The sequence below is a fragment of the Sardina pilchardus genome, chromosome 1 (genome assembly GCF_963854185.1).
Source record: "Sardina pilchardus chromosome 1, fSarPil1.1, whole genome shotgun sequence".
NCBI classification, from domain to species: domain Eukaryota; kingdom Metazoa; phylum Chordata; class Actinopteri; order Clupeiformes; family Clupeidae; genus Sardina; species Sardina pilchardus.
In genome coordinates, this window is record NC_084994.1 from 50,337,168 (window position 1) to 50,363,871 (window position 26,704).

The following is a 26,704-nucleotide window of genomic DNA, read 5'->3' on the forward strand; positions in this document are numbered from 1 at the left end:
GGACTGGCACACCTGAGTGGCCCAGGTGAACGCTGCCCGGCATATGGCAGGCAGCTCAGCTCATTACAAAGACACGGGCACCAGGGGGCGAACTATGCCAGGGACCAACGTTGGGGGCGGCCAATCTGACCGACGACAATAGACCTCTGGATTTCGCCTACAAAAAAGCTACCCAAGAGCTAATTTACAATGCAACTTGCCATAGGCAGTTAGTTTCAATTAACTCCCGGATCTCCTTATATGGGCAAAGATGGCAGCTTTGGATCCTTTCTGTAGGCGAACTTAAAAGGTCTATTAGTAGATGAAAATAAAAAAGACAACCGAGACAGTTGAGAGGGTAGATTCCACAGGTTTAATGTGTGATACATAATTTAATAACCACTTCATAACGGCTTTAATAAACTAATACAAAACATGATAGCAACTCCTCCGAGGGGAAACACATGTCACTTTTGGTGTTAAAACTAGAATAGTGCAAAGAGAAGGCCTGGAGCAGACCACAGGTAGACACCAACACACCACTTCAGAGGTATTACATCTACATCCATACAAACAAAAAAGGTCAATTGGTTTCCGGCTCACATATAAATAATGCTGCATATTAATAATACATAAATAATTCATGTTAATATTATATCAATAGCTTGTACACAAAGTTAGTTGTAGAACTTGTGCGGATAATGTCACATAATTTGATTTATACTCAAGAAGTAAAATGGAGTGTTAGCATATGCATAGATACGGCTCGGCCTCTGACAGTGAGAAAGCACGGAGTTCAGTCGAGCAGGAGACAGGAAATATTTCAGTATGATGTGGATATCTGCAGGGTTTGTTGTTTGTCACGTAAACTTCAATTACAGCTCTGTGTTACAGAGAGCAAGTTGGACCATTTAACATGTCTGAACAACTTTAAACAGTACAAGTGACTGATGTAATGGAATGCACCAGACTCCAGTTTGTTGGTGTTGTTATGAAGCACATCTGTACAGCCATCGCATGCCATTCACCTTCTGCATGACGCCTTTGATCCCAAGCCTGAATAGTCATACTTCCACATTATGCAGCACAGACACATTCACTTCTGTTAATCAATGTGCAACATTCCTCTTCAGGCAAAGGCTACAGCCATGACTCATTAGAAAGCAGTTTTGTTCATGACATGAACCATAACAAACAGATCCTCTCTCCCTTACCTATGTAAGAACCACATGTGAACATAAGACAGAAAATGCATTTTTGCATGATTTTTTGTTACATTTTTGCCTGGTCTCTAACAAACATACTCACACACATACAAACCAACACACACACACACACACACACACACACACACACACACACAAACACACATGAACACGCACACGCACACACAAACACACACACACACACACACAAAGCCAATATATATCCTTTCCCTGAATATCAAAAGTCTCTCGCCTCCCCCTGACAAGGTCATAGGTCATGATAATGTCAGAGTCCATCTTCCTGGTCACACACTTACAGACACACTTCCTCCTCTCTAGCCTCTGCCTCAACGCCACGCTGTACGAGCACGTCTGATGGGTCAGGTGAGGCCACACCTGGTCAGGTAATGTAGGTTCAGGCCTGCAGCAGCTGCTGGGCGAGGGTGGTGATCTGGGCCCTCTGCTCGTACAGGTACATCTGCGTCTCCCACAGCATGTCCACCAGCACCGCGTCGCTCACCTCGTCCAGCAGCACCTCCTGGGACAGCTGAGGGCTCAGCCTACAGCACAGCAGGACAACAGGGCGGACTTTAATAGAGGTCATTCAGTCACAAAAGAAACAGAATGGACTTTAGATTGTGTCATTCAGTCACAAAACTATAGAGTGTACAGTCTATGTACAAAACAGAATTGATTTTAGGATTTTCAGTCACAAAACAGTCACTGATAGATGTGATTCAGTATTCAGTCACAAAACAAACAGACCGGACTTTAGAACACGTCATTCAGTCAAAACGAACAGAACAAACTTTAACTCAGAATGGATTTTAGCAAAACTTTAGTACCTGCACCAGGGAGGTTATGTTTTCAGTGCTATTTGTTTGTGTGTCTGTATTCAGGATTACGTGAAAACAGCCGGCCCGATTTCCATGAAACATTGTGGTAAAGTCTAGCACGGGTCAAGGAAGAACTAAATACACTCATGGAGCCGATCCAACACACAAGCCACCTTCACACATTTCATTTCACTTTCACTAATGGCCAGATACGACATTTGGCCTTGGCTGTGGTTTGCACTCTCCGAGAGCCATTCTATTTATAATGCCCCACATTAAAAATATCTCAAACATTGTTTAACCACTATCACTATTCTCACCACTGAAAAATAAGACGCATGTTCGGACCAACTGAAACTCGACTCGCAGGGAGGAGAGTGAGAGAGAGAGAAGGAGAGAGAGAGACATTAGACGAAGAATTGAGGGAATAATGAAACTCGACTCACAGGGAGAAGAGAGAGAGAGAGACATTAGAGGAAGAATGGAGGGAATAATGGTGTGGGGTAAAGAAGAGAGGAGGAAATTGCAGAGCTGCACAGGAGTGGTGAGGATTATACAGTATATAGACAGTACATGTGCACAATGTACACTGTTGTACTCCATCTGTAGAATAAACACTCTCTAATCAGAGCTGTTTCAACCCAACACAAGGCATTTGAGGACATTATCTTGGGCTTTGGGAAACCCCGATTGGCTTTTCCCCACCATTTTCAGACATCTTAATGGTCAGTAGTAATAAATATAGTACATATATGAGGCTGTGAAGGGAGCGCAGGTCTGTGCACAGGAGGGCCTGAGGGTAGAACAAGAGAGGGGAGAGGGAGGACAAAGAGAACAGGGAACAGGATCGGACGCCATGGAAACCAGAGAGGCCAGCGGCCCAGGGAGCGGGACAGAGAGGAAGTGACACGGGAAGGAGAGCCGCGCCGGTGGAACGAGAGAGCAAAAGGAACCGAAAGGATTTCCGTCAAGCTGCTTACTGCCTGTGCTGTACATTCTGGGAAACAGAATAATACAGAGACAGAAAACAGAGAAATGAAATCAACGTGTGATGATAACAGAACTAATGGGATGAGACGCTCCATATCAGTGAAGTCTCCAGGGGGAGGGAGGAGCTTATGAAGCTCACTGATAATGTAGAGCACAGAGAGAAGTCTGGTGTGTTCCTCATGAGAGCTTGGTGTGTTCCTCATGAGAGTTTGGTGTGTTTCTCAAGTGAGCTTGGTGTGTTCCTCATGAGGGTCTGGTGTACTTCTCATGATAGTCTGGTGTGTTTCTCATGAGGGTCTGGTCATGAGAGTTTGGTGTGTTTCCCATGATAGTCTGGTGTGTTTCTCATGAGGGTCTGGTCATGAGAGTTTGGTGTGTTTCCCATGATAGTCTGGTGTGTTTCTCATGAGGGTCTGGTCATGAGAGTTTGGTGTGTTTCCCATGATAGTCTGGTGTGTTTCTCATGAGGGTCTGGTCATGAGAGTTTGGTGTGTTTCCCATGATAGTCTGGTGTGTTTCTCATGAGGGTCTGGTCATGAGAGTTTGGTGTGTTTCTCATGAGGGTCTGGTCATGAGGGTCTGGTGTGTTTCTCATGAGAGTCTGGTGTGTTCCTCATGAGTATCTGGTCATGAGAGTTTGGTGCGTCTATCGCTAGCGTCTCCCGCAGCCTGACTGACCTGTGGTAGATTATGTCCGTCATCTCACACCAGGAACGAGCCCGGTCCACGGCACAGCCATCAGAGTCTGTGCACTGAGAGAGAAACAGAAAGAACAGAAAGAGAGAGAGAGAGAGTCAAGAACACTTCAATAGTTCAGAAGATTGCTGACCACTGCTACTTATTGTTCACTTTTTCTAGAGGAACTGCTCTTTGTCCTTAGCTAGCATTAACAGGGAAAAAAAAGACAAAGGCCCAGTGCAGTCCAGCCAGCACTCACACAGTCCACCAGCATCTTGCCCAGTTCCTTGGCTCCCACAAAAGACTTGGCCAGCTCCAGGGGGTTGGAGGGCCGGAACACGTCCACCGAGCTGACCGCCACCTGAGGGGGTTTCCCAGTGCCCAGGGACAGCACCACACCCAGCCTACGCGCCTCCACACCTCTCCCCTGAGAGAGACAGAGAGAGAGAGAGAGAGAGAGAGAGAGAGAGAGAGAGAGAGAGAGAGAGAGAGAGAGAGAGAGAGAGAGAGATGGAGGGAGGCAAGGGAGGGGGGAAAACCTCAGCGTTGAGTGCAGGGCTACAACATTCATATGCCTGAGCGAGAACATTATTGTACCTGTAGGCATCAATATCACACACATCAGGGAGACAGATTTCCTCCCTAGAGATTGGATATATTCAATCTTATGGATGGAAATAAAGAACGACCAACCAGATGTTTCTGGTAGTCTTCAACTTTGTCACTCAACAGTCATAACCGGTAAGAACTACACTAGACTACGGAAACACTGCATGTCTTATCGGACTTATCCTAATGACATTCTTAAATGGCCAATTTCCTGACATTGGATGAATTAATGAATGTCCCGTCACTCAGGTCTAAGAATGTAACGTCCCCTCATACAGAGATCACCACCTGTACAGCTGAACTATGGAGGAAGTCTAATTGTAGTAAGGGTTTCCTACTGGAAGTTCCCACTGATTAAAGGGCCGTTCACACCAAGAACGATAACTATAACGCTAACTATAAACAAATATTAAGGATAACGATAAAAAGCTAACATCCAATCAGAACCCATAATATTTTAGCCATCACAATTATTAACACGAGGAGAGACTTTGCCTATCGTTGGCCAGTTTGGACAATTTTATCGTTATGGTTATAGTTCTCATTATCGTTCTTGGCGTGAATGCTGCTTAAAGGGATATTCCGCCATTTTTGGAAATACGCTCATTTTCCACCTCCCCTCGAGCAAAACAATCGATATTTACCTTGTTCCCGTTCATCCAGCCATTCTGTGAGTCTGGCGATACAACTTTTAGCTTCAGCCTAGCATAGATCACTGAATCGGATTAGACCATTAGCTTCTTGCCTGCTAGCTTCATGTTTAAAAGTGACTACGATTTCTGGTAATTTTCCCATTTAAAACGTGTCTCCTCTCAAGTTAGAAAGTGCAATAAGACCAACTGAAAATGAAACCTGGCGTTTTTCTAGGCTGATTTGACATGGAACTACACTCTCATCTGGCGTAATAATCAAGGCAACTTGCAAACGTACCATAGGCGCAGTGATATCGTACGCAGCATTTGAAAATAGTCCCCATAGACAACAAGCAGTAGTAGTGCCAGTAGCTGCAAGTTGCCTTGATTATTACGCCAGATGAGAGTGTAGTTCCATGTCAAATCAGCCTAGAAAAACGCCAGGTTTCATTTTCAGTTGGTCTTATTGCACTTTCTAACTTGAGAGGAGACACGTTTTAAATGGGAAAATTACCAGAAATCTTAGTCACTTTTAAACATGAAGCTAGCAGGCGAGAAGCTAATGGTCTAATCCGATTCAATGATCTATGCTAGGCTGAAGCTAAAAGTTGTATCGCCAGACTCACAGAATGGCTGGATGAACGGGAGCAAGGTAAATATCGATTGTTTTGCTCGAGGGAAGGTGGAAAATGAGCGTATTTCCACAAATGGCGGAATATCCCTTTAAGAGCTTTATGCTGTTGCCATGGTGAGCTCCAGACCTGTGCCTTCAGGGCCTTGTTGTGGTGGTGGATCTCCGTCATGGCGTCCAGCGTGGGGTTATTGGCCAGCAGCCCTCCGTCCAGGAAGCGGCCCATTGGCCGGAAGTAGGTGGGGGCGGCACCACTGGAACGGGCGGCACGCCAGACCAATTGTTCTAAAGAGGGCGAGAGAGAGAGAGGGAGAGAGAAATAAATAAAGACTGGCGGCATCTTAATGTAATATTCCTTGTGACCAAGTAAAGACCTTGTGGTGATTTATCTTTTCCCCTAGTGCACCCAGAACCCACCCCCCCTCTCTCTCACACACACACACACACACACACACACACACACACACACACACACACATACATACACAGACAGACACACACACAAACACACACACACAGACAGACACACACACACACACGGAGACACACCTTCATCAGTCACCTTCCTACGCTTTCTGGGGGGTTCCACAGTGTATCCAACTATCAACACATCCTCATCCTCCCATCCTGAAAGAACAGCAGGCATACTAAACCAAGGAGCTCTGAATGCTGTGTGCCACAAAAGTGCATGTGTGTGTGTGTGTGTGTGTGTGTGTGTGTCTGTGTGTGTATGTGTGTGTGTGTGGTGGGACTCAAGTGACCGTGGCTAACTGAGAATCACGAGGGACTGTAAAATCAAATCACTTACACCACCAACCCCGTTCCGTGCTGCTCGTCAGATGTACTGACTAAAACCGATCTCAACAGATGAGAAAGGTCGACGACTGACACAATCGGTGTTGCTTCTGCAGCCGCGCGTGTCAGGCGGACTGACCCGAGTGGCATGTGCTACTGAAGCCGCTTGCGTTGTGGTCGCATGCATGATGACGGCACTTCAGCACACACACCTTCAGAACTCAGTCATGTCGCTCTCCGCTGACGGGCCTCTGAAAAGGCATGTGGCCTAATTCCCCCTCCTTTGGCCCACATCCTGTTTCCACTCGGAGGCGACTGAGCTCGTGAACAGAGCGAACACAGTCAGTCATCTCTCAGTGAAACTGTGACATTCAGATACCCGCACTGTGGCTCTCAACATCTGCCATCAGAGTAGGCAACACTATTCAAATCACTCACTTCTACAGGAGTTCAGAACAATCCTTATCAGGCCAATAAAGTCTCACACTATGTTGCGGATTACTCATCCTATTCTAAAGAACCGGCCCTATTCTTCACCAAAGGCAAGTCATTTTCTGACGAGTCTACGGTAGATTTGAGAGTGAAACAGGTTTGGGGGTTGCGCTGCTAATCCCAGACAGGAAAGCAGCTCTACTCAAACAGAGAGACGACGACACCGTCACACTCTGCAGAGTTCCTGCCCTCCTCCGCCACACAAGACCACGAGCGAGTCCCAGGCAGAGGGATTAAGAGCGGCCGTGGGGCTGACAGCACGCCGTACCTTCTGGGATGGTGAGAGGCTTGAAGGTGGCCGTGGAGGCGTAAGGTGGGTCACGCTGGAGGACCGGGGGGTCGTAGTTCCTAAAGATGTGCAGCTCCCCCGGGTGTCTGTCAGCAAGCACACTCGTCACCATCACCCTGGAGCCAGAGAAGAAAGGATTTAAGAGAGAAAGAAAGAGAGAAAGAACGAGAGAAATCAAGACAAAGGAAAATTAAAGACAAAAGGAAGACAGGATTTAAGTAAGACGGAAAGAGAGAGAAAGCAAGTCAAAAGAAACTCAAAATACAAAAGGGAAGAAAGAATTTAAGAAAGAAAGAGAGAGAGAGAGAAAGCCAGACAAAACACAATTAAAGATAAACCCACTGCCATGACAAAGGATGAAATGGTTTCTGCGATCACAGTTTTCACACTGAGAGCTACTTCACAGACACTTGACGTGGATGCTCGTACTGTACCTGGGGTGCTTGACGTCGGTCATCTTGGTGTTCTCTCCAAACTCCTTCTTCAGGAAGTCCTCCAGAGGGGCCGACTCGTACGGCCGCGATCCCTTGAACACCTGCTCCTTCATGCGGAAGTACAGACAGCGCAGGTACGGCATGGACTTACCTGCACACAACACAGGCAGATGCTTAGCACACCGACTCACTGACACACACAAACACACACAGACACAGACAGAGACACAGACAGAGACACACACACTCACACACACTAACACAGACACACTAACACAGACACACACACACACACACCATGTATAACAGCCAGAGCAAGTATGCCTCCAGTGCTAGTTCCCGCCACCCAGTCAAAGAGCTCTCTGATTGGCCGACCGGCCTCTCGCTCCAGTGCGATCAGCAACTGGATCAGAACCAGGCCCTTGATCCCGCCTCCGTCCAGACACAGCAGCCTCTCCGTCCTGGGGGGAGAGGAGCAGAGGGCCACACTCAACAACACAGCCACACTTCTATTCATGTTGTTGATGAAGCTAGAACATAACACCTAATATTTGGCATGTGTCTTATTCTCCACAATAAATGGCAGGCCGAATAAATAAATGAATATTAATGTCTTGCTCCCACGTCCACTCAGACATACTTTGTGCTTCCTGGTTTGATCCCGTCCACCTCCGCTCGCCCCCCGCTCATGGCTGAGAGTGTAGCAGACACATGCATGAGGTCCTCAAACCCTGTCAGCCAAACACACACACACACACGGTCACAGACGATGAAGATGGAGAGGCTCAACTGATCAGTAGATCATCACATCACCAGACAACACACAGTGCACATTCACCAGGATGCATACAGTACATCTCATAGATCATCATCATCCCACAGGTTAGTTTAAAAGATTATTCCTGCTATTTTTGTTATTCATCATAAATAGGACAACAAGGAGACAATAACTTCAGAATAACTATCACCTCTAAGGTAGCGAACTGTTTTCTTGATCAATTATTGTTTTCTGAGCAAATAAAACTGCATTGTAACAAGACTTCAAGGAAAGAGAGTTCAAGAGGTTGCTCGGTGAGACCACGTACTGTTTCTACAGCCGTCAAAGAGGGAACAGAGAATGGCCACTCTCAGCCATGACAGAAAGAGGTCACATAAACAGGAAACCCAACCCAGAGATACCAACTCTTCTCTGCCCACACAGAGGAAATCAGGGAGAGACGTGAAGACTCACTGAGGCCATGCTAACATGCTAATATGCTACTAGGCAGTCTTAAGTTAGAGAACACACACATAGACACAGGGTACAAACAGAAGAGGAACACGGGCAGTCAAACCAACACTAAAGGAGCCATGTGACGCGACCCTAAAAGGAGAGAGGAGAGCTGATGACGACATTTCAGTTTCCCAAGAATGCGTGACAGAGCAAGAGCTGTCTAGGGGATGGGAGGGGGATGGAGCATAGCACAGTGGAGTGGAGAGGAGTGGAGAGGAGTGGAGTGGGGTGGAGGTCTCTCTGGGGTGGAGGAGGGGGGGGGGGGGGGGTCATTACCTATGCCAGGACTAGGAGTGGTCACTCTCCGGCTGGGGGAGAGCAGCTCTGAGGATGGAGGAGGGGGGGGGGGTCATTACCTATGCCAGGACTAGGAGTGGTCACTCTCCGGCTGGGGGAGAGCAGCTCTGAGGATGGAGGGTGGCAGCGCTCGGCTCCCACACTACACAGCATGTCCAGCAGAATCTTTCTGTTGGGGCCTTCCAACACAAGGCCAGTGGTTAGAGCCATGCATTCACAACAAGACCAGAGGAGAGGGAGGGAGAGGGAGAGAGAGAGAGAGAGAGAGAGAGAGAGGGAGAGAGACAGAGAGGGAGACAGAGAGGGAGACAGAGAGGGAGAGAGACAGAGAGGGAGACAGAGAGGGAGAGACAGACAGAGAGAGAGATGGAGAGACAGAGAGAGAGAAGGAGTGAGAGAAGAGAGAAAGAGAGGAGGGAGGAATTGTTTGTGGTGATGAGAGACATAGAAATGCATAAACATGCTCATCATGACCCAAATAAAACAAACACAACATAACTCAAATCATTAGTACACTTTCAAATAATCAATCCTTTGTTATCAATTTGAGTATGTAGAACTACTGTTCAAAAGAACACGGTAATTATGTACAGTATAGAGGTACGGTAAGGTGCAGGGAATACATGCAATGCATGCTTTAGTTACTGTATATTAACATTAATGTACATATTTAATGAAAGCACAAAAAACTGTCTGTCCACACAATGACTGTAAACAAACATGTAAACACAGCCAGTCATAATTTAATATGTTACATTCAATTTAGCAGACAAGACAGCAAATATTTATATCTAGTATAAATATGTTAAATATGTTATCATTACATGCCCCTCTACAAACACATGCATGAAAACTTACGAGCCGTTCCCCTGCTCACCTACAGTACAGCTGCAGCAACTACAGGTGTGAAAACCACTTTGACCTCAAGGCTACAGCAACTTCCTTCCTTTTTTTGAAAGGCAACTTTTTCTAGAAACTCCATTGAAGACATTTCTGGCACAGCTGTCAACACAATCCTCTCCATCACTGCCTCATCGCCCTCTGTTCTCCTACTGAAAGGGACACCTGGTCTGAGCGCACCCCACCCCACTTCACCCCACCCCACATCACCCCACCCCTCTGCTGCCTCACCTTTGCTGCTGCGTGCAGCGATGAGGCCGGGCGTCTCTCCCAGGTCGTTGTGGATCTCCACATCTGCTCCAAACACGATCAAAGCCTTAATCAGGTCCATGTGATCCAGCTGAACAAACAAAAATGACCGGCTGAGTAATCCATACAGTAAACATTTGTTTAGGGCACACTCAAAATGGACAGATAGAGGACCTGCATTTAGTTCAATCAGACAAAAGTATGCTGGGTTAGAACTGTGGTGTAAACCGTGTAATATTAATGTAATACCACAGTAATGTTACTACACTGATACTAATGTAATGTTAGTAGTGAACTGAGATACTGAACAGAGCGGACTCAAGGTCACCCTACAGGGCACAGTGTCCAGCATCAGCCAGCCTGCGCTACCTTCATGGCCAGGTGAAGGGCGGTGTTCCCGTCGGGGCCGCGGATGTTGGCGTCTCCACCGTGGGTCAGCAGCACCATGGCCGCCTCAAAGCGGTCCTTCTTGGTCAGGATGTGGAGCGGGCTCTCCCCCGTCTTGCTGAGGTAGTTCACATTGCAGCCTCGATCCAGCAACATCCGAGTCATCTGGGCCAAAGGGAAGAGGAGAGCGTTTTTATACAGCAGCTGATGAAAATCAATTTGCACGTGGACAGTTCCCAGTTTGTCATACAGCCACAAAGCAAAGCACTGTTAGGACTGTATAAAAATAACTTCTTGGCGTAGTTCCTCACGTCTTAACATTCTGTATCCCAGTAGGCCAGGATACCAAGAGCCATTAGTGTCTCATAAATGTCTATCAGTGAGAACAAATGGTCCTTATCGCCACAAGATGACTGTACAGTAAAAGGCCCTGACCTCAGAAGTCTTGGCCCAGTGCAGTGGAGTGCCTCCGTACATGGGGTCCTCTGCCTGGAGCTGAGCAGGGTCCGCCGTCAAGATGGCCTCCGCACAGCTGGACAGGACAAACATTTGGTTAAAGCCAACCCTCAAGGACAGGTGAAGAAGCTGAAGCTGTTTCCCTGCCGCTCTGCTCACCCTCTCTGGCTGTACTTCATGGCCGTGTGAATGGGATAACAGTGGCCTCCAAGAACGTCACACTTGGCCCCGCCGCCCAGCAGAGCCTTGACCGCCTCAGCGCGCCCCTGCCGGCAGGCCACGTGGAGGGGCGTCTCGCCCGCCAGGTTGAGCTCGTTCACCCCGGCACACAGACGGCAGCACAGCACCTGGCAACACAAAGACTTAGCGAGAAGCGAGAAGGAGAACAGGGAAGATTCGGCAGTGTTATCCGTTCTCGAGGCGAGTTATTGACCTATCCGTAGCGCACTACTACACAGCTGTTCGCAAGGCCTCGGCCTGCCGCTCACCTCTATGACGGCTGCTGTGTCCTGCTTAGCAGCACAGTGCATGGGCGTGTCTCCATTTTTGTCTTTGATGTCGGTGCGAGCCTGGCACTCGTCGAGAAGCTCACTGACGCAGACGACATCACCGTGCTCACAGGCCAGGTGTAGGGGGGTTTGACCCTGGCCGTCACGAGCATTGATTTGACTGAGAAGAGACACAGGAAGTTAGGAAGAACGAAAGAAAGAACTGCAATAACATGAGCCGCACCTTACCTCTTTGTCTCACCAACTTAATTGGTTCTCAATACCTTCCGTCACACCCTTGTCCTGAAGAGAAATCTTACCTCAGAACATAGTTGTGCTTCAAGCAGTCCCTTAACCCCCTATCCACAGCGATATGGGCGGAGCTGAAGTCGGGATGATTGCGAATGCAGTCCACTATTGGCTGGATGGTCTCAGGTTTTAATGACGGGATCATCTCATAGAAGGGGCGGAGTTTGAGGGCATACTGAGGGTACCAGTTCATGGCATCCTCTTCTGAGGCCACTTGGAACAGCCTGGAAATAAAAGAACACTGAGAAATTGACACCACTAAACATGATGGAGGTTTAAGGATATTTAACTCTTCTTAAATTATTTACTCATCCTGTCTGTATAAACATCCAGCAATCTTCAACAAAGCATTACAAAAAATGCTATGCAATAAATGTTAAGCTAAAGTGTTTCTTTAGGATATCTCCCAGAATGAGTTAGCTGATTAGGTGTGTCCCCCGAAGGGAAGTTCATTCACATGACCTGTTCATTAGATAACATAAGAAACTGAAAGCAAAACAGAAACAACACTCTGAGATTCACGTCATATTTCTTCAGTCACACCAAGACTGGCGTACCTGAGGGCAGTTGCCGGCGTCTCGGGACACAGCAGCAGACAGTCCCAGGACTGGCTGGGTGGATTCCTGTACAAAACTATCCTGCCGTCGTCCTTCAGCCTCGTCCGGCCCCCTCCACTGTAGTCAGACAGCGGGACATCCCTCACACGGTATGGGTTGGTGAACAAGTTGGAGACAGAGGACACAGTGTCCAAGAGACGGCCCAAGAACTGCATACTGCTGAAAGCATTCAGACTGTCAGCAAAACACTTTGTGGTATTATTCGAAGAGTGCTGGGCAGTTTACAACAAAAAGAAAGATGTTTCAGAAGATTTGCATTTTCCCATCAATGGACAGCTGATTTCACAGGTCAAACTATTATACAGCTTACACTGATAGCTGACAATAGACTGCATTGAACAGCACAAAGTAAACCTCACATCGAGACTTTTGGCAGACTCATTCAAAAGTGATGTACTACGCAGTGCAAGCAAACAGATTAAAAATCACCAGGTTTAGTTTCGGACGTAAATACCACCAGTCATAGAGACAATCCTCCAACATTAAGTTGTAGTCTTGTTTTTTCTTAGCCTTGCACTTCTGATGGTGCTTTTACGTGTCATTTTACCAGGCAAGCAAGCAAGCAAGCAAGCGGATAGGTTATTCAGAGGAAAGGTTAAGCTAACTGAACGATTGCAACGATAAGCAACTTTGAAATGCTCTCCCCTTTGCAATCACGAGTTTGTGCAATCAACCTCACTTACCTTAACACTCGGCTCAAAAGTGGAGTGAAGTTAAAACTAACATTTGCTGACTGACTGGGCACGCTGTATGTATGGTACTTCTCACATAACTTAGCTGGCACATCGCTAACACGGTGACAGGGTTAGCGTGTTAAACAATACGTATAATATGACGTGTTCTGTGATCACTAAACCTCGATAGGACTAATCGTCTTATTCTAATCCAACAGTTGAGATGCACCTACCTTCTGATCCCGAGTTTTCTTTCTTGACTCTACTAGCTCTAGCTCTAGTAGCGTGATAGATGAACGATTTATGACAGAAGAACATCAACAATCGCCGCACTCCAACCAAACTACATTCAAGCACTGACAGACTAGTTGTTGTCCAATCATCTGGCAGCCAAGGGTGTCTAGTCAGTCCAATCAGCTGAGACATTTAAACCAGTGGGCGGTACGAGAGGGCAGTAAATTCTGTTTTTTTATCACAAGCACACAACTTCGCCAGCCTGCACTATTACTAGACCTCAAGCTATCATTTCACATTTGTGCTGATAGCTATCTCGCAACCGTGTTATCACTATACCTCTACATCAGCTACGACCATATAACCCGCCGCAGAAAATACTCCTCTCCAATTTAGTCTGTTCAATTTAGTGTATGTTGCACACAATATGTGAACCTGTGCAGCAGGTTATTGACTAGGACAAGCATCGACTGGATGAGGACAAGCCATACTTTTTCTGCCTCTATCGGCCCACGAACAGCATCCTCCCTGGTGCCTTGACGTTGCTAGGACGACCAGAAGGAGCTGACCTGGGACACGTGACAGTTGCTCTCTTGCCTCGGGGTTTGTTGCTGTCACAAATTTGTTAAGTGTTCTCCCCGCCAGCGGCTAGACAGCGGACAGAACCACCAGGAGAGTCTGGAAAACATGGAGCTCTCTGCGGTCGGAGATCGTGTTTTCGCCGCGGAAGCCATCCTGAAACGTCGCGTCCGAAAAGTGGGTGCTGGTTTTGGCCTTTTATTTGGTTGTGTTGCGGCTGAAGGGTGAGGGTCGCTTCGGTCGTATGCCGATGCCGAGAACCGAGGCTTCGCGGTTCCCCCGCAATGACGAGGGGCAGGCCTAACATTAGGTCTTAACTTGCTTAATAACGGCCAACCCTCTAATTGTTTGATTTTTCGGTCAGCAATTTTTTTGCAGAACAGAGTCTATTACAATTCTGTTACGAGCTCCTCATTCATAGACGTGAAACTGTACGCAGTAGATTAAACGCATCCACTACCGACAACTTGGAGGGAATGCTTTGCGTGGCTGAATCGTAGCAAGCTAGCGTGCTACACATCAGCGTTAGCTGAATTAACTTACAACTGGCTAAGAAATAGGTCATTAGTTTGTGCATGAATTACTTTGGCAGCTGCATTTAAATCTCCAACACTTTGATGATGGATAAGCAAAGTGCTAAGCTGTAAAGGAGTTCATGAATCATGAGTGATTGTAAGTTTGTGAGTTATAAGTTGTGTAATGTTAGTTGCAGAAACATCGGGTTATAATCGATTTATAACTGATTATAGCCTTACAAAAATGTGACCGAGCTTAACAAGGAGAGTATTATTGAACACAGAGGCATAATAGTTTCAGAAGCTTGACTCAGTCCTGCATTGTGTTATGAGGTTTGCCCGTGCTGAACGCTTTTTTTGCTCTTCTAGGGTAGTATCGAATATCTCGTGAAGTGGAAAGGATGGGCATTGAAGTAAGTAGCCCTTTCAAAAACTCATTGGAGGTTGCAATGTACAGTAGTCCGTAGTTGTTCTGTATGTGTAGGCCTACATGTTGTGATATTACCTCTATTTCTATTTTTATCACAGGTATAGCACATGGGAACCAGAGGAAAATATTCTGGATGACCGACTCATCTCAGGTTTTGAACAGAAGTATGTACATTCTCTTTGTTTCTAGACACTGGAGTGTATTATCCTAAGTCTACAAGTAATAGTAGGCACTTGCAAATTAAGTATATATTATTCAATTTAATTTAATTCACTTTAAGAAGCCTTATGTCCTGTAATACAAAATGGTGGCATGAAATTGAGTCAGACTGTTCTTTCATCTTCAGAGAACGTGAACAGGAACTCTATGGGCCAAAGAAGCGTGGGCCTAAACCGAAAAACTTTGTTCTCAAGGTTTGAGTCTTTGAATGATTATTTCCACTGACTCATGAAGGGAGTTCAGCCTATATCAGATCTCTCTAAAAGGTCACGCCAATGTTCTGCACTGTAATTACAGTACTTCCATAAAGCATGCAATCATGTTACTGTAGTACGTTCCATCAGTCAGATGTTGGTAGTGTGATAATGATAGAAGGTCATGCAATTCATTGTGAATGCGTAGGGTTTTGTGTGAGACACTCCGAGTAAGGACCCCATGTGCTTCCTTTATCCAGGCACGGGCCAAGTCAGGAGAGCCCTCCTCCCGGGCCTCGGGCCCCCGCCCCGCCCCGCGCCGCTCTGCCTCTCGGCCCCCGTCCGCCCGGCCCCCGTCGGCTCGTCCTCCATCCGCTCGGCCTCCTCCCTCCGGTTCCGCCGCTCCGGCGTCCAACCCCCCCTCCTCGTCCGCGTCCGCGGCCCCCGCTCCCTCTCCTAAGCTCCACTCGCTGGCCGCCTCCCACAAGCTGAAGAAGGACATCCGCCGCTGCCACCGCATGTCGCGCCGCCCACTGCCCCGGCCCGACCCCCTGGCCCCCCCGAGCGGCTCGGCCTCCGGCGCCCTCTCCTCCCGGCCCCCCATCTCGCCCTTCTCCGAGACGGTGCGCATCCTGAACCGCAGGGTCAAGCCCCGGGAGGTCAAGCGAGGTCGCATCATCCTGAACCTGAAGGTCATCGACAAGGCGGGAGGCGGCGGGGCGGCCAGCAGGCGGACCGGGATCCCCTCGCGGAACCGCATCATCGGCAAGAGGTCCGGCGAAGTCCCCTACCGGCCGTTCCAGCCGCCCATGAAGATGACGGGCTTCCCCATGTACGGAAAGCCGTACGGGCTGCAGGCCATCGGGCCCGTCTCTTTCCAGCCCAGCGCCGGCATGGCGTCCAACACGGAGGCCCGCGTGGGGGGCACGTCCGCGCCAGCCTCTGCCAGCACCCCGCCGGCTGTGCCCCAGTACCAGTCTCCGCCCTCGCCCTCCAGCTCCAGCGGCTCCGACAGCAGGCCTCCCACCCCTCGCCAGAGGCAGCTGGCAGCGCCGCGCGCGCCACCCCAGCCCCGGGCGCGGGCGTCTCCTCTCAAACTGAGCCCCCGGGCCGCCGCCCAGGGGGGCGCCTCGTCCCAGCCGCAGCCGAGCGCCGCGCAGAGCGCCGCCGTGCCCGAGGCGGGCGCCTTCCTGCCCTGCTCGCCCTCGCTCTCGTCCTCGCGGTCGTCCTCCTCCTCCCTGGAGGACGAGGAGGGCGAGGAGGGCGGCGGCGGCGGCGGCGCCACGGCGTCTCCGAGGGGCAGAAGAGGCCTCCGCCAGCGCTGCGCCCGCCCCGCCCAGCCGCCCGCCGCCACGTCAGACACCGCCGCGCCCGCGCCTGCCGAGGACTCCCCCTCCGCCAGCCTGCCGGGGGAGACGCGGGCGCCCGTGGAGGGCGACCCGGACTGGCACCCCGAGATGGCCCCCCGCGGCGCCAACGTGGTGGTGACCGACGTCACCACCAACCTCCTCACCGTCACCATCAAGGAGTTCTGCCAGCCCGCCGAAGCAGGCTCAGGACCCGCCTCCCCCTCCGCCACCTCCGCCACCTCCCCGTCCACCCCTCCCCAGGCCGACGAGCCGGCGCTGCCCCTCCCAGCCGCGCCGGTGCCCCAGCCATAGAGCGCACCAGCCAGGGGGACCCGCCCGCCCCGCCAGTCCTGCGTTCATCACAGGAAGTGAAATGTATTTTTATGGATCAAGAATAGAGATGATAACGCACCCAGACGCTGCAGTAAGGCCCCCTAGCAGAAGCTCTCCTGTCCCCCACGCATGTCCTCTGGCACAATATTGATGATACGGAGGTAGTCTTAACCACTCCAGTGAGTTCCGCAGGCTGGCTCTCTAGTCTAGGAAACGCAGCGCAGGTTCTAGTTGGGTCTGGCTGACCCCAAGGGACCACAACAGGCGGTTACATTGAAGGACACATAGTTTTGCCATTACGCTATTTCCGGGAGCATCGGTCTAAATTGAAACCACGGTGGTACCTTGAGAAGGAGAGTGCTGTTTGTGCTTTAGAGTCCTAGTGTAGGTTAACAGATTGTTTATTAGCACTTGCACTTGGGAAGCAGGACAAGGCAATATTATGCACACACTCCAGTGTGTCTAGCATCAAGTCAAGGTGTTCGTCAGAAATGTTCCCTCATTGTTTGTCACTAGACGACGCTTGCCACACGTTTTTGTCTCTGTTATCGCACAGGCATAAGGACATGTATTTATATGCACGCACAATATAAAAGCTACAAAACTCATAAACTAAGGACATTTAAGTTATTGTTCCTCTGTCCTCTCTGATCTTGTTATGTCATGTTCCCTGAGAGACATGTGTGGCATGACTCTAAGCTGATTTTACTCTTATTTAAGCTGAGGACTGCATTTTGAGTGTAACATATAACCTACCATATGCTCTTGTGTGATTTATTTTGATTTTTGATTTCTCTATGTACTCTCTGTTCACCACTCAGTGTCTCGGCCTTTAAGGAGTAGTTTGTGTTTGACGTTACTGTGATCCCTATGGGGCTATTATAGGCCAAAGCTGTTTGTGAGGAGCTTGGGCAGAACGTTGTCAGAACGCGCTAGATGCAGAACACTGCTGTCGATGGTATCTGTGTGTGTTGTGCTGAATCAAAAACAGGCCAAGTATCGTTTGTAAGCTTTTGGCAGCAGTCTGATGGGCCCGCGTGGTCATCTTAGTAAAAATGTGTGTCTTTGGTTGAACTGGGTGCTCTGGTGAAGACGAGACGCTCCACACAGACCATTCTCTGGTGCTGCCCCGGACCTAGGGCCTCCCCTCTGGTGTATGTGTTCGGTATCCAGTGTCAACGCATGTCTTGCCTTTTTTGCTGCTCCGTTCAGTGCAACCACACGTGGTAGTCACGGCTAGTCTGTCGTAGGAGTGTTCCACATTTCAACCAAGAAGTAGGTTTTGTTTACCTGTATATCAGTCGTCGGTATCGGTTCATCGGTAGTGCACCTTTGCAATGCAAGGCAGTTTTCAGGATATTTCCTTTTTGAAGAAGGGCAGCTCAGTTGTACTTTAGTGGCCTACATTTTAAATTGTTATAGGGCTTTGAATTTGTTGGATGTAGTGATGAGAGTCATTAGTGGCATTCAGAATGGGACGGACAGATTTTTTTAATCACTTTGACAAAATCATCTTTGTCTGGAAGCTAAGTGTTGTCAACATTGAAATATGGGCTTTTGTGCATTTTTGAGGGATTTTTTATTTCCATGTTGTTGAAGTGAATTAAAAAATGCCACATTTTAATAGCCATCGTTATTTCAATAGTTCAGTGTGGGTTTGAGTGAATGGAAAACCCAGGTTATGAACTCTGTGTGGTTAAGACTACAGTTTGTCTCTATGGTAATAAGTATAATGTAAATGCTCTTGGTAATGGTAATGATGAATATGATTATGATGACGATGATGATAATGATGATGACAATGATGATATTGACATTGTAATGTATCTGAAGCATGTTTCCAAACCCTTATTGTACAGGTCATGTAAGTGTCATAATATTGTTGCTTTTTGTGTGTGTACCAGTGTGTGTGTGTTTCTTGTATGAGGCTTTTAATAAAACTCACCTTTTAAAGACAAATGAACGCTTTTTATTTTATCATTGTCATTTGAACTAATGCCACATGAATCCACCAATCCCACTGAAGAGTAAGATTTACTATACATGCAGTCCTTTACACATCCCCATGGTGGCATCCTTGCACATCATGATTGCAATTCTGAGAGTTTCGACGTAGCTTGAAGAAATTAAAGGAATAGCAGCCTATAGGCTGCTGGTAATTAGCTTTTAATGTCAATTTTAAAGACACATCTAATAATGATATACTGTAACTTTTAGGCCATTGTGTTGTCCACTATTAACGCGTTACTACTGTACTACTCCGTATTACAACTTGTTTCTCAGTTTTGTATTTCTGCATTTTAGGACATCTTAAATTGCCTTGTATGATGGAATACACCTCATTATTCATTCAGTTCACCTCAAGATTGGAATCCATCACCCATCCTCTCAGATTAAATATAGGATTAGGCATATATAGGCTATGTGTAAACAACGCATACCTGTAGCCTATGTTTTGACAATATTGCTCGCCAAAAATATGGAAACTTTCAGTCTTATGGCAGGCTTACACTGGAGCCTAGCTCAGATTAGAATTCTGTATTGACAATAAATAAAACTCAGCTCACAAACCCATTTCAGAAGGATCCAGCTTTTACAGGAAGCTTGCGTGTCTGACTGGCCCCTCACCCCCCTCACATCCTTGCCGTGATGTTCACTGCTGGCTGACGCATCCAGCCTCTCTCCTCTTTGTACTCATCTCTCCGCCTACCCTCACTGTCCCCATAGTAACTACTGAGAGCTCATCTTAGCAACGCACAGAAGGAGACTGAGCGCCCATCCGAGAAAGCGTCTGGACATCACAGGTCTTGAGCCAAATGCGCGTTCATTTTACAAGAAGCGTTTGCCTTCATTCGTCGATTGTCCGATAGAATTCGGGTTGCCTATTTGCTAACGCGAAATTACTAGGGCACAAGGGACGCTGGCTGGTTTGAGGATTCTTGTTTGGATTTTTTGGCTAAGATGAAGTTCGTTGTTGTCCTGGTGGCCGCCGGGGTTCTGGCCTTTCTCGGCGCAGTCATTTGCATCATTGCCGGTGTTTACGCGCGCTCGTCGCCTGCTGGACCTCAAGCTCTAGCTGACAACCGATCTTTGTCCACGGAATCTCTCCTACAGCCACTCTCTCCTGGATCCGTGGCGTACGCGGGCCCTCTGGGAGCTCTCCACGGTTCTGAATCATACGAAGGAGGGGGCCTGGGCCTTGGTATGGAGGTTCCTACACTGAACGAGCTCAGCCCTGGACAGGTGACTGGTGAGAACCGCAAACAATATACCTTCAGTCGGCTTATTTGCACACCAATTCCAGTCGGAGATTGTAAATCGAAAGGCTTCAACCAGCAAGCCGACGACCCTTACGCAGATGACGAGTGGCACTATCTCAGAACCACTGCCGAAGAGCTACGGCAAACTGTCATGCAGCAAAATGATCAGATAGAAATTGACCAGAGAACCATAGGGGAATTGACTGGAAAGCTCTCGGAATGCGAAAGTGGACTGGAGGACACCAGCATCTCCGAGAGGAGCGTGGGGGTCTGGGCGGGTAACCGCCGCTTGATGGCCGGGGATGACGTGAGCGCATCGGCTGCAGCACAGCTGCAAACCGCCCGGGCTGTAGAGGAACTGGAGAAAGCCATTCTCCAGCTCAAAGACCGCATTGAAAAGCTCGAGGTAAGCGCGGCTAGTTTCAGTGGGTTTCTTTGTACTGTCACTTTCACAAGGATGTGAATCAGTCCACTATTTGACATGAAAGAGTCGTTACGCAATTCAACAGATCAATTATTTGTATGGTTTAGATAACATGTGGTGTAGTGAACTCCTCTTTAGAGACTAGTATGTCTTGACTTGACAATGAAAGAGCTTACAAAACAAAAATGTAAAGTCAAAAACTGTAGCCTAATCCTTCCCTCAAACTGAAAAGGACTTAAATATATCCCTTACAGCCATTAAGACAACATGGAACAAATTCCTCCAAAATCAGGGCTACTGGGCATTGGTACTGCTAGTTCTGTAGAGGTGTGAGTGAGACAACTTGCCCTTTCACTGCTCTCTGCCCTCTTCTCATCATCACTCATTGGGGCACATCCTGCACCTGCTGCCCCCAACCTCCCAGCCCTCCGCACACATCCGCTCAGGCACATACATAAAAGATGAGGGGACGAGTGGAGGAGACCTTGAAAAGATTCCTAGCAGGTCAGAGCATGGATTCTTAGCACTGGCGTAAGCAAAGCCTTTGCTGTTTTCATTATGGCTGATGGGGTTCTTTTACAAGTGGAGATTGTGTTTTGTAGAATGGAGCGTAGAGAAATAGGAGATGGAGAGAGCACAAGAGAGAGAGAGAGAGAGAGAAGAGAGAGAGAGAGAGAGAGAGAGAGAGAGAGAGAGAGAGAGGAGCACCTCAGAACACACAGCAGCAGCAGCGATGTGTATTCCACAGATCCAAAATACACGTATTGATCCGTCTTCTTTTCCCTCTCTGTCCACCTCCATCTGGGGAGCAGGCTGAGATAGGGCCGGCGCCGGTCCAGAACCACACGGACGTGGGCACCAAGGGCTTCATCAAGGCCAGCGGCAAGCCCAGCTGGCGGGTGGAGGACCTGGAGGGGGAGCTGGAGAAGAAGATGGAGCTCCTGGAGAAGGAGAGGAAGGCCTTGCGCAAGGAGACCCAGGGCCACCACAAGGAGATCGACGAGGGACTCAACACCCTCCACAACCGCATCGCCGAGCTGGAACAGAGTGAGCAAGCGCTTCATGACTCACTTATTAATGATGCAAGAGGGAAGCTGGTAGAGTTCAGTTTGGAGAGATGCTAGTATAAGAAGCCATGAATAAAAACATGACATGCTTTCTGATTTCACTTCTCATTGAGTTCCCCCTCCTGATGTCTTGTAGGTCTTACAGACTACAGCTACCCAGAGGGCTACAAGCTGTCGTTCCCAGTGCGCACCAACTACATGTATGGGATGGTCAGGAAGGTCATCCCTGAGATGTACGCCTTCACTGCCTGCATGTGGCTGAAGCCCACGGAGGGGGGCATCGGCACCCCGTTCTCCTACGCCGTCCCAGAACAGCCCAACGAGCTGGTGCTGCTCCAAGGGGTCCACAACCCTGTTGAGCTGCTCATCAACGACAAGGTAAGAGTAGCCGGCCCACCAGGCGTCTCACAAACACGTATAGGACTGGTGTAAAGGGAACCAGCTATCAGTGTACCAGCTATCAGTGTACTGGAACACTTGTCTGTGTCTAGCAGAAAACCCATTGAAGAGACAAGCATTGTTGCATATCAAGGTTGCTCAAGAAGGCTCGAGAATCATTGCAGCAGCAAGAATGTTTATTATAGAAATCCATCAGACCATCTTGGACTTTATTTACTCAGTGGATTTGAGTGAAATGTTTCTAAACAAAACTGCATGGAGTGCTAAGAGTGTACTGCATCCTCTATGCTTACTAAGCTCACCTTCCTGACATGGTTGTCACAGCTGGCTCAGGTGTTTCTCCATGTGGGTCACACAAAAACGCTTCCCAGGTATATCTCAGGCTCAGACTTACCTGTCTTCTCCTCCACAGGTAGCACAGCTGCCCCTGTCCCTCCCTGTCGGCCTCTGGCAGCACATCTGTATCAGCTGGACATTACGGGATGGCGTGTGGCGGGCCTACCAAGGAGGCAAGTTGAAGGGCCAGGGTGAAGGTCTAGCGGCCTGGCATCCCATCAGACCTGGGGGAGTGCTCATCTTGGGGCAGGAGCAGGTGAGTGTCTCTAGAATGAAAGGATTTATTGTGCGATGTTTATTACAGTAGTGGTACAATATGCACTGTACTGAGCAAATGTTGTGTTTGTAGGATACCCTTGGAGGCCGGTTCGATGCGTCCCAGGCGCTGGTTGGGGAACTGTCCAAGTTCAACATGTGGGACCGAGTGCTGTCCCCCACAGAGGTGTCCAGCCTGGCCAGCTGCAGCGGCTCAGCCAAGCTGGGCAACGTGTCCCCGTGGACAGATCGAGACGTGGACGTTTTGGGAGGAGCCACCAAAGAGCCGGTGGACCCCTGCGCCCGCGGCTCAGGGCCACAGCAGTAGGAAGGGGGAGGGGCCCCGCGGGAGGGGTGGGGTGCTGGGAAGATGTTTTGATATTCACCACAGTAGACCAACAACTGGTCATGACCTTTACGAGAGCCTCGCTGTGTGTCGTATCTCAGTGTCCACACTGACAGTCTTTCTAGCACAGTCATACTGATGTACAGAGTAGTCATCTCACCCTGGTGGTGTTGTAAAGGGTGAGGGGTGAAGCCTGCTCGCAGCTTTGTGTAATTACTCAGTGTGTTTGCATTTAGAGAGGGCTCTGGAGCAGTGGCCAGTCTGCGCTGTGGAGCACTGAGAGGGGTCATCTAGTCTGCTGCTTGTGTTGTTCTCTACAGGTTTCCTGTTTGATAGTTGCCATTTTAAGTGTTGCTACAATGCGTTTTGCATACACAGCAAGATAATGGAAATCATGTGTGTGTGTGTGTGTGTGTGTGTGTGTGTGTGTGTGTGTGTGTGTGTGTGTATGGGTGTGTATATGTGTGTGTGTGTGTGTGTATATGTGTGTGTATATGTGTGTGTGTGTGTGTGTGTGTGCGCGTATGTCTCAACTCACATGTAACCATTAGGTCATTGCCATAAATGGTTTGATCACCGTATTATAATGCATCGTGTGTGTAAAGCTTCTGTCACAGTCTCACAAGCTTTTGTTGGTTGTACTCGCTGGTTTGCAGATATTGTTGCTGTGATGTGTTGTGATTAGGTCAAGGTTATTCCAACAGTAAGCAAGCTTGGGCAGTGTTGTAATAAACTTGTAATGAGCCTCCCTCTATAGGTCCTGGGGATGCCCTGGAACATGTCGATTGGGCAGGTAATATTACGTAACCGAATAGTACTCAGGACTAATCAGTGTATGTACATGTTTGTTATCTAAGGGAATGCAGGCTTATCAAGACAACAGGCCCTCAGTGCACATGAATGATTTCACCTAATCTCATCAATCCATCAATCCATTACCTTCGGTTAGTCCCCAGCAAAAGCCAAATTGTATTTATTAACTGGTTGAATGTACAAACAATGAGAATGAAAAGAAATATGTGAGAGGAGACTAAGCCCTTAAACAAGTGTATTTAAAGATGTTTTGGCTGCTAACTCTCAGCCATGCCTCACAAATTATATTACGAATGGTTGTAAAGTGCCTGAAAATAGCCCAAAATCTTGGATTTTCTTTTTTCTATCGCTATGGGTCATGGTGTTGATAACATGTGATGTCATTGTTGAGCTTGTTCAGTTGCACCTCCATGGATCTTCGATAAAATTGTAAACTGTGGCTAAAAAAAAGAAATAAAACTACCAAAAGTGACAACTTGTCTGTCTGTCTCTATGACAACTCAGAAAAATGTTCATGTTTAGACTTGTCCGAAAAGTTTGAAAATGCCCTTTCAGTATTGTTGCTTAGCAACAGAGACAGACAAAAGGATTTCAAATGGATTCATCAAAATGTCCAACAAGGCATCCAGTAAGACTGCCAACTCCCATGCTTTTGACAGCAATGCATCTCATGGTAGATCTTAGAGAAAACAGATGGAGTCAGCTTTGGAAACTGCTGGCTTGGCGTCTTGTGAAAGATTTTTCCAAAACTCTCAAGGAAGCTTAATATATAGGCCTATCTCAAATGCTTCGCATAGCACACATTTCAAAGTAGTTATAGACGTGGGCTGTTATGATCCACAAATCTAGACATTCTCACTCGGTTGAAAATTAGCTGCTTTGTTATCTTTAGAGTCCCATTCATGGCTACTTTCTTTTTTTTAAGGAGGGGGGTGGTTTGTCCAAAAAATCTGACCTGTTGGAAAAGGGAGAGAGTAAGCCAGAGATTGGGATAATCCCCCTGTGTCCATGGATTGTGCATCAGTTGTGGGGCTCAGGCCGATGTATTTGGCCTAATAGTTGGATTATGCAGATTAGTTGGGGCTAAACCCAGGGCTGACTGTCACCTTAGCGCCACGTACTTCAGAGCATTCTGCTTACAGTCCTGCTGACTCAGGTCAGGTTACTGCTCTGTGCCAGTTACAGACAAACACTGAAACATCAAAATGGAGCCTACATGCTACTGTAGATCACTACACTATAATGCCTACAGTACATGCTAGATCACTGTTCATGAGCTGTGCTTTTCCCAGGTGGCGTTCACAAATGAGTCTCAGAATCGTCCGCTCTTGATTGTGTTGACAAGAAACAGTGTTGAGTCACCCAGGCAGACCCCTGTCTGTCTCTGGCTGAATTATTGATCAGTCTTAATTAGCACTCACTCTGGGTCTGGCCCCCTGCAGCCTCCTCCTCAGCATGCTCCCTGCGTCTACACCATTAATATTCATAAACATGACACTCTTCCCTCGCGCACGCTCTCTCTCACAAGCACACACAAAAACACACACACACACACACACTCAGGCACAGGCATTACTCAAACGAGAGTAGCTCTGTCCTTAAAACATCACTCGCTCAAGACGTTTCCACTAACAACTGGCTTCATGTGCAGTATAACAGACTTGCATGTAGGCTAGAGATACTGGTATTCTATAAAGGCCCACAATATTATAATCAGTCATATTTGTTTTGAGTATCACCGTTGCAGTGTTTCAGTGCAAATATCAGCTCATCTCTCCCTGGTCTGTGTTAGGCGTCTGCTTGTTTATCAGGACAAAGCCAGAAATCTATTCATCCTTTGGCCAGCGGGTCCCCTGACACAGCCGGTCGCTGCACAGTTGGCCGCCTTTCAGGGGAAAAATCCACTCTACTCACATACATGAATGCAGTGGTCACCGTACAGAGTAGAGTGGCCCTGACCTCTGTTCTCTCATCTCTTCCCATTTCCAGTCTTTTCAGCCTCTTATTAGGGCATCCTTTCACTTCTAGGTGATTAGCTCAAAGAACTGACCTCTTGGTCTCTTGGTGTCTACAGGTGTTTGAAAGGCTACCTGTGAGGGAAAATATTTCACGTTTCGGAATCGGAATTCTGTGCCTTTTGATAAGGAGGAGGGAGCGTCCTCCGCCTGCAACAGTTATAACTTTGTAATTCACACACATGAGCAGACCTCTACAACGGCCAACTCCAGAGTTGAGCGAGAGAGCCAGATTATACCTTCCCGCTGTGGCCTGTTTGTCTATCTATCTAGGAATTGATAATCCCCCCTAATCCTTGCATCTAGAACCAAAGCCGTGTCTTTTAACAAATGAATCCATATGCAATACAGCAATGCACCGATTAACTTCTACGGAAGAAAATGGGGCTTCACATACTGCAACAGTGGAGTCATGATGCATATCGTCATCAACGGATGATCACTCACAACTGCAGGTAACAGGTAATCATTGTATTCATTTTACAGTAACCTAGTTATAATTGAATGAGGAAGAATTTCATTAAAAAAGAAAATAGCGTGCAAATGTGTGTTGCTTTAATGAAATGAATGCAGCAAACAACAGATGTGCAGCCCAGCCAGGTCCCCGATTTCCGTGCAGGACATGCGAGGCAAAAGTGGGATCACCTGGGGGATTGGGCACAGCCAGATGTGGCTACCGCTTAATGTGGGTCACCGAGAGCAATCCATCACTGGCA

The 26,704-nt window shown here is 48.1% G+C and overlaps 3 protein-coding genes across 4 annotated transcripts; 2 read left to right on the forward strand and 1 right to left on the reverse strand.

Annotated features, from left to right (window-relative positions):
- Positions 1-340: 340 nt before the first annotated feature.
- pla2g6 (phospholipase A2, group VI (cytosolic, calcium-independent)) lies at positions 341-13,574 on the reverse strand. 2 transcript variants are annotated; one of them, XM_062548503.1, is made up of 17 exons: positions 13,454-13,574; positions 12,487-12,702; positions 11,941-12,153; positions 11,621-11,801; positions 11,292-11,479; positions 11,112-11,208; positions 10,659-10,841; positions 10,272-10,380; positions 9,200-9,319; positions 8,211-8,301; positions 7,868-8,031; positions 7,571-7,721; positions 7,116-7,252; positions 5,691-5,845; positions 3,948-4,115; positions 3,689-3,762; positions 341-1,744 (listed from the first exon to the last, which is right to left on the reverse strand). In XM_062548503.1, exons 2-17 carry the CDS (start codon positions 12,699-12,701, stop codon positions 1,600-1,602), a joined length of 2,391 nt encoding a protein of 796 aa, XP_062404487.1. In that variant the 5' UTR covers position 12,702; positions 13,454-13,574; the 3' UTR covers positions 341-1,599. The 2 variants fall into 2 exon arrangements, with proteins under 2 accessions (XP_062404487.1, XP_062404477.1); XM_062548493.1 differs by having other exon boundaries at positions 12,487-12,705; positions 13,454-13,545.
- A 146-nt stretch (positions 13,575-13,720) lies between these two features.
- On the forward strand, positions 13,721-19,026 carry cbx6a (chromobox homolog 6a). Its single transcript, XM_062548483.1, has 5 exons — positions 13,721-14,210; positions 14,918-14,961; positions 15,077-15,142; positions 15,325-15,391; positions 15,652-19,026. Exons 1-5 carry the CDS (start codon positions 14,142-14,144, stop codon positions 17,050-17,052), a joined length of 1,647 nt encoding a protein of 548 aa, XP_062404467.1. The 5' UTR covers positions 13,721-14,141; the 3' UTR covers positions 17,053-19,026.
- Positions 19,027-19,824: 798 nt separating this feature from the next.
- nptxrb (neuronal pentraxin receptor b) lies at positions 19,825-24,439 on the forward strand. Its single transcript, XM_062548535.1, has 5 exons — positions 19,825-20,739; positions 21,570-21,804; positions 21,961-22,202; positions 22,636-22,815; positions 22,909-24,439. Exons 1-5 carry the CDS (start codon positions 20,035-20,037, stop codon positions 23,140-23,142), a joined length of 1,596 nt encoding a protein of 531 aa, XP_062404519.1. The 5' UTR covers positions 19,825-20,034; the 3' UTR covers positions 23,143-24,439.
- The last annotated feature ends 2,265 nt before the right edge of the window (positions 24,440-26,704 follow it).